The sequence below is a fragment of the Gallus gallus genome, chromosome 9, assembly GCF_016699485.2.
Source record: "Gallus gallus isolate bGalGal1 chromosome 9, bGalGal1.mat.broiler.GRCg7b, whole genome shotgun sequence".
In the NCBI taxonomy this organism is placed as follows: domain Eukaryota; kingdom Metazoa; phylum Chordata; class Aves; order Galliformes; family Phasianidae; genus Gallus; species Gallus gallus.
Genome location: NC_052540.1, coordinates 4,347,593 through 4,364,205, shown reverse-complemented (window position 1 = coordinate 4,364,205; position 16,613 = coordinate 4,347,593). Strand labels below are relative to the sequence as shown.

Sequence of the window (16,613 nt, the reverse complement as noted above, 5' to 3'; positions counted from 1 at the left end):
ATGTTAGGCAATATTAGAACGAACATAAACACATGGGAGCAGTGAGAGAAAGCATTTATTAAGACAAATGTAATAGTAACTTTTCCTCTCTGGGAAAAACAACTAAATGCAGACGACAGCTGACCCATTAGACAGATGCCAACATTTTCCCCATCTTCTTCCAGTTAAGAATGACTACTCATTTGATTATTTGCTAGTAAGTTAAGGCTTCTCTAGTCCTATATGCAAAATAATGAAAACCATATTTCCAAGAGATCCAGCTCAAGCTAACTGTGGCACAATTTAACAGGGGAAGTAAAATAAAGCACTGAAATTGTTTGAAACAGAAGAAACTCAATTACGTCTCTGTTACTGGTCAGCATCCTCATTTAGCATAGTGGATTTCCCTGTTAAATTTATTCCTGCAGCTTCAGTTATGTCAGGACAGTTATGACCTAATTGCCAGCCTACAAGAAACAGCTGCAGTGAGCACTACCGGATGCTGGAAATGTAACACCAGGCCAATGACAGTGTGAGCATCTGTGTGAGAGCACAGCGAATCCCTGGCCGTTCCTGAGAATACAGGGGGCCTCACTATTCAGTTCACCGTCAATGGATTTAATTGGAATCATATTCTGAATGCAGAGAAATGATTCTTCCCCACAAATTTCTGTTTCAGTGCCTAAGACTCTGGCAACGGATAAACAGATATAGAACTACTCTGATCAGCAACTAATACTCTCCTGGAGCCTTTGATCTCTGCGCACGTGATCCAGTTCACCTTCTCTCCATGCTCAATGGTTAGCTTTGGTAAAATTCTAGCATGTTCATTTGAAGCCACTTTGTTGAGCTTTCCATCTTTTCTGGCGGTGGCAGCTGCTTGGCCCTTCCTTTTATGGAGTGACTTTGCTGGGCTTTTCTGCTGCTTTCCAATGTCATTGCTGACATCCCAGAGCAAGACTTTCCCATCGTTTCCCCCAGTCAACAAGCAGTATGATTCTGGCATGAAGAGGACTTGTGATACTCCCAAACTATGACCTCTGAACTCCAGCTCACGTTCAAATTTGAGACCAGTGACTCGGAATATTCTGACTTTACCATCTTGAGCTCCGCAGCCAAAGACGTTGCCACACGATGCGACAGACAGGGAATGTGCAAGTGGGGGGTTAAAGAGCTGGCCGGCTGACTGCAGGCTGTCTTCCTCTGTTCCACACTCCTGCAAGTTTGTGGTCCATAGGGGGCGAGCTTTCTGCAGGTTCCACAGCATAACCTTGGAAAAGATCAAAGGAATCAATCATTTATCCATTCTACTTCAAAGAACACCAACTGTAGCATCTGATTCTTAAGTAGAATTGGTTTCTTTCACTAACAAAAATAAAGCTTTTTGCTCAGGCAGAGGAAGGACCACAGATGAGCATAAGAGATGCAAGACCTGCTTCAAGAAATGGTTGAAGTATACCTAACAAACATGGCAAAACTTTACTACACGCTTTCCAAACCACCACAGTGCCCTTCCCAGCACAGTTAATGGCTCAGACCTCTAGAGCATAAAATGGATGGAAAAGCTCTTCTAAATGCTTTTCCATTCATCTCAGCAGTAGTAATCATGATATACTGCTCATCTTAATTATTTAAAAGGGGGGACAAGGCAATGCGACTGCAAAGAGAGCTTCTTCATTCTGAATTTTAGTTCTGTTTCTGGTACATAATCGTTCTAAGATAATCACTTTCTTTAATGTGTTTGAGAAATGGAGCAGCAAAAGGCAAACAGTAGTTCAGTCCCTGGATTTTAATCACGTATATGTATATGTATGTGTGTGCGTGCATGTTTTATATTGCATTAGATCTGGTTTGTCCTGTTAGCATATGAAGATAGAGCACGCTCTTCCTGATCAGATGGAGGCAGTTTGAGACTTGCTTTCGAAAGCCATGGCACCTGCAAGCTGCTCGCTGTGCCTCCACGTGAATCCTGCTTCTACCACTGACCAATTCAAGTGCAACAGATTTATACTGCACCCGTTACAGTAATTCTCTCAATACTTTTACAGTATGAATTATGATTTTTTTTTCAAGGCCAGCAGATCTCAAAGCACAACTCAGTCTCCTGCAGTACTGATATGCTGTTTGCTTATCCGGAATACATGTATTATTTCTTACTGCTTTTCTCTTTTAGCAGTCACCACTGCTGCTGCTGCATTACAGCTATTCTGCTACCAACAACAGGGAAAACTTTCCTGTGATGACTGTGCAAGGCAGAGTACATCAGAGGAGCCGATCTTCACACGTAAGCCAAACACTCCCACTCTCATCATGGACAGCATCAGCTTCATGAATTCAACAAGTGCTGACAAGCATTCTGCACAGTAAGTATGTTCTGCCCTCGTGGAGTTTTCCCTGCTTCCATGGCACTTTTGGAAACAGCACTAGCTACCAACATTTCAGTTCTCATCAGCTGCTGCTGCTGTTTTTCTCACAAAGAAACAGTACATTAATGGTTACAGTTCTGATATAAGCCTTCCAGCCACGTTAGGGATCTGAAATTAAGCAACCTGTGTAAGGTGCTGAGCATTTACTGCTCCACTTCAGTACCTCTGAGATGAAGCTTCTCAAAGCACTTCATTTAAAATCCTATCTCTGCCTTTTAGTCCATGGTGGACAAACGTAGAGAATGTTTTAAAACCTGGCAAAGTCAGAACTTGGGAAACTTCCACCAATCAACCTTAACTTGAATAAGCAGACTTCCAGAGTTGTGACAAATGGTGGCTTTAAAATAGAAAAGAAACAGCTTTTAAGAACACAGTTAAACTGCTCGATGCTGTCATGGGAAAGTTCCCCTAACACTGCCAGAACCACAGAGACCTTTGTAGAAGTGACAGTTTTCATCTCAGGCTGAAACAGGAACGTGGTCAGACCTCAACCACTGGAAAGGAAGTCCTGGGGTGGCTTCAGCCCAGAGCACAGGAGCTGAGCAGAGACCTTGTGGGCAGCTGCAGCTCCTCACGGGGAGCAGACAGGCAGTGCTGAGCTCTGCTCTGTGTGACAGCGACAGGGCCCGAGGGAACGGCGTGGGGCTGTGTTGGGGAGGGGCAGCTGGGGGTCAGGGAGAGGTTCTGCATCACAGGGCGGTGGGCACGGCCGTAATGCCGGAGCTCAGGGAGTGCTGAGACACCGCTCTGAGACATTGGGTTTGGGTGGTGCTGTGTGGGGCCGGGGGTTGGAGTTGATGATCCTTGTGGGTCCCTTCCAACTTGGGGTGTTCTGTGATTCTGTGTGACATACAAAGGACAAAGGTTCCTCTCGACAAGGCAAAGAAGTGTAAAAGGTAAAGAACATTCACCATGGAATTCCACGAGGTGCCTTCAAGCAGGGGATAAACTTATAACAGTAACAGCGTCAGAGCAGCCAGGCAGCTCTCTCTGTGTTGGCACCTGCTCTGCCTCGGGCACTTTGTTTCCCTAAGGCAGCGCTCTGCCTGCAGCCCCTCGCTCGGGATACCTGCGGGGTCCGCGTGGTCGGACAGAACCGATGCAGGCACAGCTGCTCTGTGCTGCCCCTCGATTCCCCCCGTGCCGACCACATCCACATCGCAACTACGGGCGAAGCCCGGGGCACAACACCGCGCCACGCCGCAGGAAGGCCCCGCGCAGATGCGGGCAGCCCGGCGTCACCTTCCCCCGCCACCAAGTCACCTGCATGTCCAGGCCGCACGAGACGAGGCTCTGCGGCCTCTGCGGCCGAAAGGCGACGGAGGAGCAGATGTTGGCGTGCCTCAGCGAGCGGACGACTTTCTTGCTCTCCAGATCCACGACCTTGACGGCCCCGGAGTCGTCGGCCGCGGCCAGCAGGGCCCCGGCGTCGCTGAGCGCCAGGCAGCCGATCTCCTCCTCGTTGAAGCGGAGGCGCTCCACGGGCTCCCGCAGCGCCCGCACGTCCAGCAGCGCCACGGCCGCCCCGTGCGCGGCGTACAGGCGGTGCGGGAGGCGCGGGGAGAACGCCAGCGCCGCCACGTCGTCCTCGGCGGGGGACAGCCGCAGCCGCCCCGCGGGGACGCCCTCCCGCCCCCACAGCGCCAACTCGCCGCGCTCGGCCCCCGAGGCCACGAGCCCCTCGCGGCCGGCGGCGAGGCACAGCACGGAGGCGGAGTGGCCGCCCTCCCACCTGACCGCCATGGCCGTCGGCGCGGGGCCGCTCCTCTCGGCGGGGACGCCGACTCCGCGCATGCGCGGCGGGCGGCTCGGGGCGGGCGGCGATGGCGGCGCGCGCCCCCTCGCCTTGAGGCCTCGGGCGGGCGGGCGGAGCGCTGGGCCCGGGCCCGCCGCCGCCGCCGCCACCGCCCGCTGAGGGAAGGCCGCTCGGCTCCCGGCTCCGCGCCGCTTCCCGCAGCGCCTCTCCCCCGCCTCCCCCCGCGCGGGGGGCGATGGCGGCGGGGCCCGGCGGCGGGGCGGCGGGGGGAGCGGGGTGGCGGCTGCCGGGGCGGGTGCTGGAGCTGGTGTTCTCCTACCTGGAGCTGCGCGAGCTGCGGAGCTGCGCGCTGGTGTGCAAGCTGTGGCACCACGTCCTGCACGGCGACGAGAACAGCGAGGTGTGGCGCAGCCTGGCCGCGCGCTGCCTGGCCGAGGAGGCGCTGCGCACCGACATCCTCTGCAACGTGCCCACCTACAAGGGCAAGGTGAGCCCGGCGCGGCCTCGCGCGGCGGTGACGCCTCCCGCGGCCTGACCCCTCTTGGCTCCCCGCCCTAGGTCCGTGCCTTCCACCACGCCTTCAGCACCAACGACTGCTCCCGGAACGTCTACATCAAGAAGAACGGCTTCACGCTGCACCGCAACCCCATCGCCCAGAGCACCGACGGCGCCAGGACCAAGATCGGCTTCAGCGAGGGCCGCCACGCCTGGGAGGTGTGGTGGGAAGGGCCGCTGGGCACCGTGGCCGTCATCGGCATCGCCACGAAGCGGGCGGCCATGCAGTGCCAGGGCTACGTGGCCCTGCTGGGCAGCGACGACCAGAGCTGGGGCTGGAACCTGGTGGACAATAACTTGCTGCACAACGGGGAGGTCAACGGCAGCTTCCCGCAGTGCAACAACGCGCCCAAGTACCAGGTGAGCGGGCGGCCCTCCCTGCGCGCCGCCACGGCGTCTCCCTGCGGGCGGGAGTAGCTTTATCTTCGCAGGCTGTGCGGCCGTGCCATGCGACCCCGGACGGTTGGGTTGGGTTGGGTTGGGTTGGGTTGGGAGAGACCTTAAGCCCACCCGCTCCCAACCTGCGCCGTGGGCCGGCTGCCCCCACCAGCTCAGGCTGCCCAGGGCCCCATCCGTGGCCTTGGGCACCTCCAGGGATGGGGCACCCTCACTCCCCTGCGCGTGTTTCCTTTGTTCCTGCCTTTCCTCTCAAATACCGGCTGGGTGTTCATTGGAACACCGCATCCCGCTCTGAAACCAAAGCTGACACCGCTCTCAGGGCCTGGATGGGCCCGACAGCGAGGCGCCTGTTGTCGGTGGGTGTTTCAGCCCTGTGCTGTTGGCGGTGTGAGCAGAGGCCGTGCTGAGGTAGGGCCTTCCTGTGCCAGGCGCTGCTTGCTGGCTCTCTGGGCGCCTTCCCATAGGTGACATCCTTTGGCTGGGCCGTGACGTGCGGCTGATTTGGGGTTATCAAAGCGCCAGTGCTGCTCCGCTGTTCTGTCTCGCTGTGTTTATCTTTGTTCTCCTGGCCGCTTGCGCGGCTGCCTTTTGACTGATGGTTTTCCTCACGTTGCATCTTCAGCTGTGTTGCAGTATAATTCCCATCTCACAGCGTCATGGTTTGGGATGAATAATGCCTTGTGCTTCAGCTGTACACGAAGATCTTGGCATTAGCTCAAGGCTGATATTTCTAAATTTCGTATAAAAGCTCGCTGCCAAGCGCTTAGTTCAGTCTGGAGATGATACCTGCCATTTTTGCAATTAATAAGTTAATGTGGATCAAAGAGATGCAGATTTCACGTTTCCTGATGTGTGAATCGGCCCTTTCCAGCCCTGCCCATTGGCAGTCCCTTCCTGCTGCCCCCGTCTGGGCCTTTTTGCACAGCAGGACGAGGAGAGGTTTTAAAGCCAGGAGAGCTCCCACGGGGACTGCAGGCTGAGCCGTGCTTGCAGTCAATGCTTCCTTCTTAAGAACTGGTGAGGGCTTGAATCAGCAATCCTTTAAAGCACTTTATATTTTGTAAGACATAGAACCATAGAGTCATACACGTACAATCATCCGCTCTTAGGAGACGTACTGAAGGGAAATACACACTTGTTAGCATTGGTTAGAAGAGAAATATATTGGCTGGAAGGAATCCCTGGCAATGCGGTTGTCTGGTGGAGAACCAGAAGTTTGTGCTATCTCATGCTGCATTTGCTGCTGGTGCCTCTCCCTTCTGTTTATGTTTGAAAGTAACAAGCACAGGATCAACATGGGGAGCATCCTGTACACCCTGCTCCAAACCAAACTCTTGTTGCATTCGGCATTGGCTTTACTCACACGGGTATATCTATACTGTAGGTTTTGTTTACCCACTTTGCCAAAGCTTTGCACTGTATTATTTTTCTGCCCTGGTAAGGGAGCACCTCTGTCAGAGATAGCACTTGTGCCATCAGATGTATGTTCTGGGAATGTTCCGCACCTGGCCTTTACCTTTCTAAAACAACTTGTCCAACATTGCTCTCTGTAGACTCTACTGGTCATTGCTGGCAACAGAGCCCCAGTAACCTGGGGCTGTTACAGTGTTTTCAGGCTCCTGCAGCGTTCTGGAGTGATGCACTGGCTTGTGGTGCTGCTGCAGGTCTGCTTGTGGAGGGCTGTGTTCAGTGTCGTGAGGGTGCTTAGGCCTGGGCTGCCCGCAGCAACAGGCAGCAGATGTACTGGGTCCATACGAGAGGAAAGGAGACATCTCTGTTGCGAAAGCACCAAGGAAAGCTTTGCTTTAATCTGCTCTGCTGTGTTATCCATGGATTTTGCTTTGTTGGGTTTTTTTTTTTGGCGTTTCCAACTGAATATATTGACTCTTTCCCTGTTTGTTTCTTCTCCCTCCTCTTCCCATCTCTGTTTCCAGATAGGCGAAAGGATTCGAGTTATCCTGGACATGGAAGACAAAACGTTAGCGTTTGAGAGGGGCTATGAGTTCTTGGGAGTTGCGTTCAGAGGACTGCCCAAAGTTTGCCTGTATCCGGCAGTGTCCGCCGTGTACGGTAACACAGAAGTGACTTTGGTCTACCTGGGAAAGCCTTTGGATGGATGACGGATGGTTTCGCTGGGACGTCACGATGTGGATGACTGGGAGGAGAAATCTGCATGTTGGTTAGAGGGAAACATGTATTAGAGACAAAAATAAGTGTGGGTGTGTGTCCAAGAGCCGTCGAGGAAACCATAGAGAATTTGGAAGCGGAGGACCAGCCATACTTCAGGAATTACTGCATTTCCTCTTTCTACCAGGCCAGAAAAATCCTCAGGGTCGCAGTTGGTTGAGTGGGAAGCTGACACATGCATGTTGCAACAGATTTCATTGCTAGGATGGCGGTGCGTGACCTCAGATATTTAAGGAAGGATTTGATAGAAAACTGCTTGAGGAAATTAACCCGAGGTTTGTAAGTAGTGTGTTTTGTGAAAGACTCCCATTTTAAAACTGCTTGTTCCTCCCCTCCCCTTCCCTCCTCGGGGCCGACGTGGGCACCGGGGAGAGCGAGTCTGGTTGGGTTTTATTTACAGTTTTTAATGTACCGAGAAGGGCGGTCTGTCCGGGCTGCCCTCCTCTGGTATAACCATATCAAATGTGTGCAGCTATTTTTAAGTGTATTTTAAGAATTGTATATATGGGACACGTCGAAAAGAACAGTTCAATCAAAAGAAAGGGTTTGCTTTATTCTAACTGGGACGTGATTTCTCGAAGGGGCTTCAGGAAAACTTTGGAGACAGGTAAATAACAGTCACGTCAGTGTGCTGCTTCTGTTGTGTTGTAGAGCATTTGGGAATGCCCTCGTGGAGTACGGTGCTGCGTGGATTCATTTTCTGTGTGGCTGAAGGCTTCCGTGGCTTCAGCAATAGTTCTGTCCTCAGTAGGAAACACAACCAAAATTGCCCTGGAAGTTTTGTTTTTCCATACTTTGTGGCCCACCTTTAAGAAAGGAAGCTGCAGCACGGTGCTGAGCTCGTCTTCATTTCCACAGCAAAAAATACAAGGTTTTAATGGCTCTCAGCTCCCATCTCTTGTTTGCTGGTGTTTCCCAGAGCAAAGTGGGCTGTTTCAGTTATTGATGGTGTGATTTTTTGGGGGGGGAGGATGAAGTCTCTGTGCAACCAACCTCTTCTTGGTTTTGTGCTGGAGAATGTGAGCTGCTTCATCTCGGATGCTGACAGTTCTCTGAGCAAGAGGAATGTCTCTTAGGCCATTGCTTGTTTTCCCCCCGTTATTCCATGATCGGAGGAAAGCAGCACAAGCAGGTAGCTGAGATGCCTCGTATGCTGCTGCAGAGCTGCCTTCGCAGGGCTTTTTGCACAGTAAATAACCAAGTTCTGCACCGGAACAGAGTATGAAGGAGCATTATTACCATTTAAAGGGATTTAAAGTATTTATTTGTTTTATGTGTCGCTTAGTGCTTAAGGGCGGTATGGGTATCGAGCTCAGTTTCTCTTGGCTGCGTTAAAGAAACAAACGATACGGTGAGAAATGGTGTTTTAAATGGTACTGAGAGCAACTGGCTGATGGAGTGAGAGCGACACCAAGGGAGTGCCTTTATGGAAAACCAGTTATGAGCGTTGGTTGGCTTAAACCGCAGGGCTCGTGCGTGCCTGGCAGAACTGCATGGCATGAGGAGGGAAACAAAATCCTGTCCTGTTTCAGAGAGTAAGACCTTTGCTGAGGTGTGAGCGTGTTCTCAGTGAGACGTGGCTGCCGTGCGTGGTCGTGGATCCAATTAGATGTAAGTAAACCCTGGGAACTTCGGAGGAGTTTCATTCACAAATGAAGATCGATTTCCATTCTTCGGACTGCGTCTTACCCTATAAATTATCTCCCTCTAAATTAGGTGTGGTGAAAGCTGAACATTCCTTAAGGGTGGGTTTGGGGGGGACTCACGTAAAACTATTAACTTATTCCTGGAGACCAATGCTGGCTGTACAAAACATTAAAATAAACTCTGCTATAATTCAGAAGGACTCATCCGTGTGTATTGTTGCAATGACCCCCGCAGCGCTGCTGAGAAGGAAGAAACGGAGCGGCGGTTTGGTGTGGCAGAACAGAACTTCTTATCGTGAGGAGGATGGTGGTGCTGGGGCTGCGTGATTTGCTGTGTGACTGTTAGGAAGGGAGAAGCTGGGGGGTGGTGGCGGGGAGCTCGATAGCTGCGCTGGTCTAATGGCACCCTTTCACAGCTGGAGGTCCTCCAGTGTGAATTGCTGGGCAGCAGAGGAGGTGTTGTGCTCAGTGCTGCCCTGCTGCTGCAGGACGTGCCTTGGAAGGTGCTTTTTGACTTCTTGTCCACCAACCTTAAAGATTACACTGAGAGAGGAGGTAGCAGACCCAGGTATGAACGATATGGGGTATTTGTGCTACCAGCTCCGATTTAACTCTTCTCCACCAATATATTTTGACTCAGCAGACAGCTGTTATCTTGCAGCTCTTCCCACTTGGTAAATCGTTTTGAGACCATCTTTATTCACCTTCTATGCTTACAGTATCGAGAAGGAAGCAGGCGTTGAGATGGAGTGGGGGGGAAGGAGGGTTTACAGGAGAAGTTTTGAGTACTGAACAGATTCACACAGCTGGAACAGCGATTTGGGAGCGACCTGAGCTCTGGGCATGGGAGGGGACAAGGCAGTGAGGGGCTGGCAGCCCACACAACCTTATCTCACAGGATAAGCTTCAGGAAGGCAGCTCTCCTCTCCCCTGCACACTGCGCCCGGTGTGCTCCTCCCTGCGGCTCTCCTAAGCCTGTCCCCATTCTAGGACTATTTTGGTGTGATGAGGATCTAGCAGGCATAAGATTTAATATGTGTAGTCAGACCCTATGATGAGATATTCCTGCTTAGTTTTTTCTTCCTTTGCAGCTTTTCCAGCCTTAACTGTAAGAATTGCTGACCCTAGAGCGGGCGGTGCCTCCTGGGATTCATTTGGTGCCTGCACTGATGCTGTGTTTGTTAGGTTCTGCTGCTGGGCTGGCTTCAGGCTGTGCTGCTTTGTTCTGGGTAAGTTCTTGGAGTGAGCATCCAGTGCATTCCTGCTGCTGCTTTGAGCAGAGTGGCTTCTATGTGCTGTTTTTGGTGGTTTTGCTTTTCATTCCCACCTCTGTACAGAAGCATGTAGCGATCTGTAGCATAGCAGTGACACGATCTAAATATACACAGAGCCTGTGTACTTGCTAAGGGACAATGGAAGAGCAGTTGAGCCATGCAAATACCCCTTTTCTGCTCTCAGTTCCAATGGCAAGCTTTCTGCCTTTTCCAGGTTCAGCAAAGAGGAGTTCTGTCCTGCAAGGGGCCCACAGAGCATGCTCTGTAGAGTTGAACTTCACTCTTGTGATACCAAGTTCTTGATTTGCCAAAGCAGATCGATTGCAGATTTAATGCTTGGGCTTCATGCAGTCTGTGGGCGTAGCTCACACGAGGACCGTGGTTTCATTAGATGGGAGGCACCAAAGAGAGCTCAGATGTGCTCTTGATAGAAGACTTTTGGTTTCAAAGTGATCCATCCTCAAATGTGTGTGTATGGCTGAGGTCCAAAGAGCTGAAAAGTAACTGAAGCCATGGCAACAGGCTGCAGGCTAGAGCAGGATCTCCAACCCAACCACACATGGCAGATCATGTAGAAACTAATAAAAGAGGGCTGAAATGCTGTGCAAGTTGGAGCAGCCATGGTCAATAACCAGGAGACTGTGTTGTGGTCGGGAGCTCTGAAACACCTTCCAAAATCATTGAGAATTTGCTTTTCAAGTGCTGAGCTTTTGGCTGATGTCTCCGTGAGGGCGTTCCGAAGAGAAGAGGTTCTGATGTTGGTTAGCTGAAAATGTGCTGGAAAAAAAAGGGATTCTGTGAGTTACTTTGGAGTCAACTGAACAACTGCGTGGAGTATTTTCCTTTCCCCAGCGTGTGATCTGGCTGCTTTGGTCAAGAAAAACATCAGCTGCCCATAGCTTACATAGATCAATCATATGTAGGCTTCACAGTCCTTGAGGATATCTGGTATTTCTTCATCAGTGGGGAAGCAACTCACTCTGCTGGGGAGATTTCTCTTAAAGCATTTTTTTGCACTTAACATGCAGTGGTGCATGCATTTCTGGGAGTCCTGTATGAGCCTGCTGCAAGCAAATGCCGTTTGCTGCTGTCACTTTTGGCCACGTTTCAGGTGACAAAAGGGGAGCAGATGGCTGTGATCTGGTGGGCCGTGTCCGTGTGTCCGTGCGCAGGCTGAGCTTCTGTTGCTGCGGATGTAGCCGTGTTCTTCTGCCTCTGAGTCCTGCAGCCAACTGGAACACATGAGCTTTCCTCTCCCTGTACCGCTGAGCTGTATTTCTGAATTTCCTTGAAATGTGGATGTGTTTTCCAGATGGCCCTCTCTATTTTTTGCTCTTCCACTTTCACGGCAATGATGACAGCAGCAATGAATTAAAATAACGTTCGTCCTGGGAAGAGTTGGGTCATACCTAGAGAAAGGAGGTGTAAGAGCAGCTGTATGAGGGGCAACCAGCCCTCAGCAATTCCTGGGCCCTCACATTTCCATACTGATATCTCAGTTTTGGCCGAGTCTTTACATCTCTTTATTACCCGTGTGAGCTTTATGGTTTTTGTCCAGCAAGATGGAATATTGCTGTTTAACTGGAAGTAAGCTTCTGGTTTGTTACACTTTGCTTAATGCTTAGGACTTGGAAGCGCTCCCTTTCCTCAGCTGTTAGGGACTGTGGTTTATTTCACCTCCTCTTCTCTCCCTTCCTTAGCCTATGGAATCTGCCCCTCCTCGGCCTCTGCGTAGAAAGGAACTTCCTGCTGATCTGACTGCCTCCAAGTATGTGTTTCACCATCCCACAAGGCTGGCATGTTATAAATAGCCCTGGATACCGGCAGGAGCACAGCCACGAGTGCTGCTCTTGCACAGTGCAGACCACGCTGTGAAACCTGCAGCCAGAAAACTGCATTGCTGAGATGGGTTCTGCCATCCTTTTCACAGCGACAAAACGGGTTTTTAACCAGTGAGGAGGAGATTGTGTTTGTTTTATCTAAATTACCCTAGACTACCTGGCACTAAGGTCGAATTCAGCCGAAAGGAAGAATTAATGAAGTGGTAAATGAATACTGAAGGCTTTTCCTTCAGGTGATGCTGAATCTGCTGATTTCTGCTCGACGCAGTGTTTTTCATTCTGTTCTGGGCATGGTGCGACCTCAGCACGAATTCTCACACCTCCCACCAGAGGGCAAAGTGAACAGTGCTGCGGGGCACCCATTGGAACGGCTGAAGGTTTGTGCAACAATTAATGCTTCGTGCACAACCTCTGCTGGTATTCACTACTCCCTTCTCCTTTTGTTTTTGTTTTAATCACTTTTGATATATACTTCTCCATTGAAACCCTTGGTCCTGCGGTGAGGGTTAAGGTTATGGGGTGAGCTGGGAGCCCAAGGTCAGCTGCAGAGGCAGAGGAAGTTTGGGGGCTCAGGCACTGCTGCTGCACGGTGCGGGCATTCCTCCAGTCAGTCCCCCATTGATCTGCTTTGTCACACACTGCTTTCCATCCCTTCAGGCGTCGGTCACCGCTTGTCCAAAGTGAAGCCATCAAAAGACGGTTGGATGTGTTCCATCCAACAGCAGTTGTTGAAAGAGGATTTTAAAATGGAACTCGCTGTATATTATTACAAGTGTTGCTTGTTCTTCTGCAGTTTTGCAAGCCACAAGAACAAGGTGTCTTTCCTGCCATGCCCGCGCTTGCAGATCTGTTGCAAGCTAGCTGGGCTTGTTTCATGTTTGCTTGATTTATTTTGACTTTTAATCCAGACTGTTCTTCTATTGTTAAAGGTTCTTTGGTTCTGTGTTTACCTGCAGGCAGTGTTTGCATGGAGGAAAGTACAAAGGTGTAACCCTGTCTGCTCTTGTCTTTTGTGTGAGGCTCCTGAGCTTCCTGTGAGCTCCCAGCTTCTGCAGCTCAACCTTACCTCACTTTATCAGCAGCACTGAGGGTGTGTAAGGACCGGCTGCCCTGGGACCTTGGTGTGCCTGCAGCATTCTGTTGCTCAGTAGCTGTGCTGTGTCCCCAGGTGCTTCACTGTGTGTTTGGCAAAGTGATTTGTTATTTTTTTTAATCCTTTCTTCAACTTAGGGTTTCAGGTCGTGAACCTGCTCTCATTTTCACAGGAGTCTTCACGTCCTTAGAGGTGTGCATTAAAGCTGGGGGCAGATGTGAAAACAGCTGTTTTACAGCAGTGTGTATGCCACAGCTACAATATTGTTCCCTTGCACGCCTTCACGCTCAGGCAGGGGCCTGCAGCAAGGCACACCGTCAGCCCCAGTACTTGCTGTGTCTGTTCGGATCAGTCCATCAGCTCCAGTTTGCAGCTGGTGAGCTGAGAATGGAGGCAAGACAAAGCTGATCGATAACAGAAGCACAGACCTGTTTGCAACCCGTGCAGGTGCTGTGTGTGCTGCCTCCCCAGAACCATCACATAAGGGAGCGAGCGGAGCTGGGCTGTGCTCCAGCCACAACCCCCTGCTGCCCAATCATAGCATGGTGCTGGCTGCAGCTCCACTGCCAGGGAGATGACAGTGGTTGGGAGCCGAGAGCCTGCAGGTGGGGGCATGGAGTGTTCCTTCAGCATCCTATGCTTAGGAGACCAACAGCTTTTAAGTAGTATTCGTGATGGTGCGCTCTGTCTGCTTCCCTGAGTGCTATCAGTATGTAACTTTGTGTTTCTGAGTGCTGGACAAACCTGACAATAAGGAAAAAGTGACCAAAATGTTTTTTTTTTGCATGAATAATGCAGTGGATAAAGCTTTGCGGCCTCTGTGTATCATGCAGTGGGCAGTGAGTGTCCAGATGAGGCCAAGAAGGGATGGGGAGAGGAGGCTGCACTGCTCCCTGGGCTCTGGTCTGGGTTTTTGTTGGTTTTTCTGTTGGGTTTTGTGCTCAGTTGGCTGAACGGTTTTCTCTGGATCCCTTGTGAGATGGTCGCCCTTATGGAGGGTCTGGAGGGTCAGACCTTGTGCTTTGTGAACTGAGATATTTGTGTTTCACCTTTAGCTGTTAAATGAAGACTTTCAGCTACTCTTCTCAGAGTGAAAATCGTAGGATCATTAAGGTTGGAAAAGACCTTTAAGGTCATCTTATTCAACCCTCACCCATCCCACCATGTCCACTGATGACGTCCCTCAGTGCCACATCTCCACGGATGGTGACACCACCACTCTCTGGGCAGCCTGTGCCAAATATCCAACCTGATATCCTCCCCTGGCACGACTTAGGAGAAGAGGTAATGGCCCCTATCACTGTTATGTGGGAAAAGGGGCCAACTCATAGTGGAGCACGGGAAAGGAGGGTCTGCTGCATTCATTGACGCATCTCTCTGAGCTTTTTCCCCCTTGTGTTCCTGTGCTGAGTCTTTGTGCCTGGAAGAGAGGACAATCTCAAACTGAGACCCGAAAGCCCACGCTGAGCCTTTCCCATATGTGGCTGCAGGGATGAGCTCTGAGGTATGACGGTGTCGCTTCAGGTTGGACTTTGTTAAAAGACCATAGGAGCCCCTGACCTGGCAGTTTGCTCTGTTCTCTTACATTAGACAAGGAATATATGCCCCAAGTGCAAGAGGGTGCTGCAGCCCTGCCACCCTGCAGGCTTTGTCCCAAAAGGGCTCTTGGCTCTGTGACCAGCAGGAGAGCAGGAGGGGACATGCTTGGCCAAGAGCTGAGATAGTTTCACTTCCCTTTGCTTTAATGACACAATTTCTCACTTCTCTTCAACAGAACAGCAGCTGGTAAGGACTGTGGAGGGGAGCTGGGGTCGTGCCAGCGTGCATTGCTGGGTGATGTCATGGAGTGCCTCCTCCGTTGGGTGAATTCGGAGCTTCTGGTCGTGACAAGTTTATGCCAAAACCATGGGTAAATGTGCTGGGGTAGTGCCACGGAGAGCAGATACAAGGCTGAGATGTCCACATCATACAGCCCTATGAGGAAGCGTGGGCAACGTGCAAACAGAGAGCAAACCGTGGGTGTAAGCAGCTCACTTGCAAGGCCCGCGGCTCCTGCAGAGATCTGGGAGGAAGGGTCAGCAGTTCTTCCTTCTCACTGCTCCTGCAGGGCACCCATACCTCCAGCGCTCAGGTTTGCAGTGCTGAGCCCTCATGCTGACCACTGAGGGAGGGCGGGGGAAGCGAGGTGGCTTCTGTGGCTCCCTGCTCCCTGGCCCGCTTCCTCCTTGCTTACGTCGGTGGAGGTGGGAGACGGAAGAGCGCAGACCACAGTGCTGGAGCTGGTCCAGGGATGGGTGTGGGAGCCCGGGAAGTGGATGTGGCCAGGCCGCTGACCAGCACCCCTCTTTCCTCCGTGCCCGCCCCACGCTTCCAGAAATGGCCTTTTGCTTTCTACTGAGACCTGTTTGTGCCTTCCCTCTGGGGCCTGGGTTAAATGAGGGATCCTTTCTCATAGTCACTCTGCATTGGAGGCAACGTCCTCAGCCAAAGAGCCTCTATTTCCCAACCTGAAGATTCTGTGCTTGCAGCTGCTCGTGCTGGTGGCTCACCTGGTTCCCTTCAGGCTGCTGCTCGCTCTGCTGGGCTATTTTCTTCCACCTCCCCGAGCTGGCTGCAGCTGTTGGTGTGAGAACTGGTGAAGGTGAATGAACCAACAAGCTCCATACTCCACTCAGAGCAGTCTGCCCTGCAAAGCAATACTCAGCATTATAGGCTTCTCCAGATCCCCTCTTTCCAAGGACAATGTGTGGTGAGGACACTGTGGGACCTCCCAGCCTTGAGACTACCCCCTGCCGGCTCCTGCCCTTCTACCACACGGTGAGTGTCCTTGTGGTGGGCTGGAGACCAGGAGGGGTCTGCTGGTGACCTCAAGTAACACCCTGGGAATTTTGCCCTGCTGTGGAGTTTCTGACATCTGCTCTGGTTCGCTTGAACGCTGAGTGCTTCTCTCTTTTCCTTCTTGATTTTTAGACTTCAAACTTCCTTGAAAATGCAGGAAATGAAACCACGGGGCCTTTTTGTGAGTGATGTGGGAGCACTGAGCCTCCTTCCAGAGAAGAAATGAAATTCAGAGTAAAAGCAAAAAAGAAAAATCTCCCAGGTCATGTATGCTGGCTGCAGGAGCGTGGGGGCTGCTGTGAGCAGATGCCCAATGGGTTGGAGTCACCCAGACAGCAACGTCCCTGGGAGGGGGATTGAGGAAGCTCGCGGTGGGAAGGGAGGGCAGGAGCTGTCCAGCAGACCTTCACATTGACTTCCATGTTGGTTGGGAGCTCCCTGCGTTGGGATGGTGCAGACCCGCACCGATGTGCTGCGTTTGCCCAAATCCTGAGCAGCCACAGAGGTCCCTGAGCATCCCAGTCTCACCCGGGCACTGCAAGAGGCTGGTTGCTGGAGTCCTGAGGCAGGCCCCCGGCATGTGGGGACAGCGTCAGCCTGGGCTTGGGATGCTGAGAAC

At 51.7% G+C, this 16,613-nt stretch overlaps 2 protein-coding genes across 3 annotated transcripts; one reads left to right on the top strand and one right to left on the bottom strand.

Moving 5' to 3' along the window:
- Nucleotides 1–37: 37 nt before the first annotated feature.
- Nucleotides 38–4,677, bottom strand: WDR53 (WD repeat domain 53). 2 transcript variants are annotated; one of them, XM_001232860.7, is made up of 2 exons: nt 3,669–4,677; nt 38–1,249 (listed from the first exon to the last, which is right to left on the bottom strand). In XM_001232860.7, exons 1-2 carry the CDS (start codon nt 4,197–4,199, stop codon nt 662–664), a joined length of 1,119 nt encoding a protein of 372 aa, XP_001232861.2. In that variant the 5' UTR covers nt 4,200–4,677; the 3' UTR covers nt 38–661. The 2 variants fall into 2 exon arrangements, with proteins under 2 accessions (XP_001232861.2, XP_025009522.1); XM_025153754.3 differs by having other exon boundaries at nt 4,481–4,677.
- On the top strand, nt 4,211–9,148 carry FBXO45 (F-box protein 45). Its single transcript, XM_015277131.4, has 3 exons — nt 4,211–4,648; nt 4,720–5,076; nt 7,050–9,148. Exons 1-3 carry the CDS (start codon nt 4,397–4,399, stop codon nt 7,233–7,235), a joined length of 795 nt encoding a protein of 264 aa, XP_015132617.1. The 5' UTR covers nt 4,211–4,396; the 3' UTR covers nt 7,236–9,148.
- The last annotated feature ends 7,465 nt before the right edge of the window (nt 9,149–16,613 follow it).

What these genes read in the sequence shown, in the direction of transcription:
- FBXO45 (XM_015277131.4), top strand. Translation starts at nt 4,397, where the DNA reads ATGGCGGCGGGGCCCGGCGGCGGGGCGGCGGGGGGAGCGGGGTGGCGG. An exon ending in TGCCCACCTACAAGGGCAAG is followed by an intron (nt 4,649 to 4,719) that starts GTGAGCCCGGCG and finishes TCCCCGCCCTAG; the next exon opens with GTCCGTGCCTTCCACCACGC. An exon ending in ACAACGCGCCCAAGTACCAG is followed by an intron (nt 5,077 to 7,049) that starts GTGAGCGGGCGG and finishes CTCTGTTTCCAG; the next exon opens with ATAGGCGAAAGGATTCGAGT.
- WDR53 (XM_001232860.7), bottom strand. Translation starts at nt 4,199, where the DNA reads ATGCGCGGAGTCGGCGTCCCCGCCGAGAGGAGCGGCCCCGCGCCGACG. An exon ending in CGTGCGGCCTGGACATGCAG is followed by an intron (nt 1,250 to 3,668) that starts GTGACTTGGTGG and finishes ATCTTTTCCAAG; the next exon opens with GTTATGCTGTGGAACCTGCA.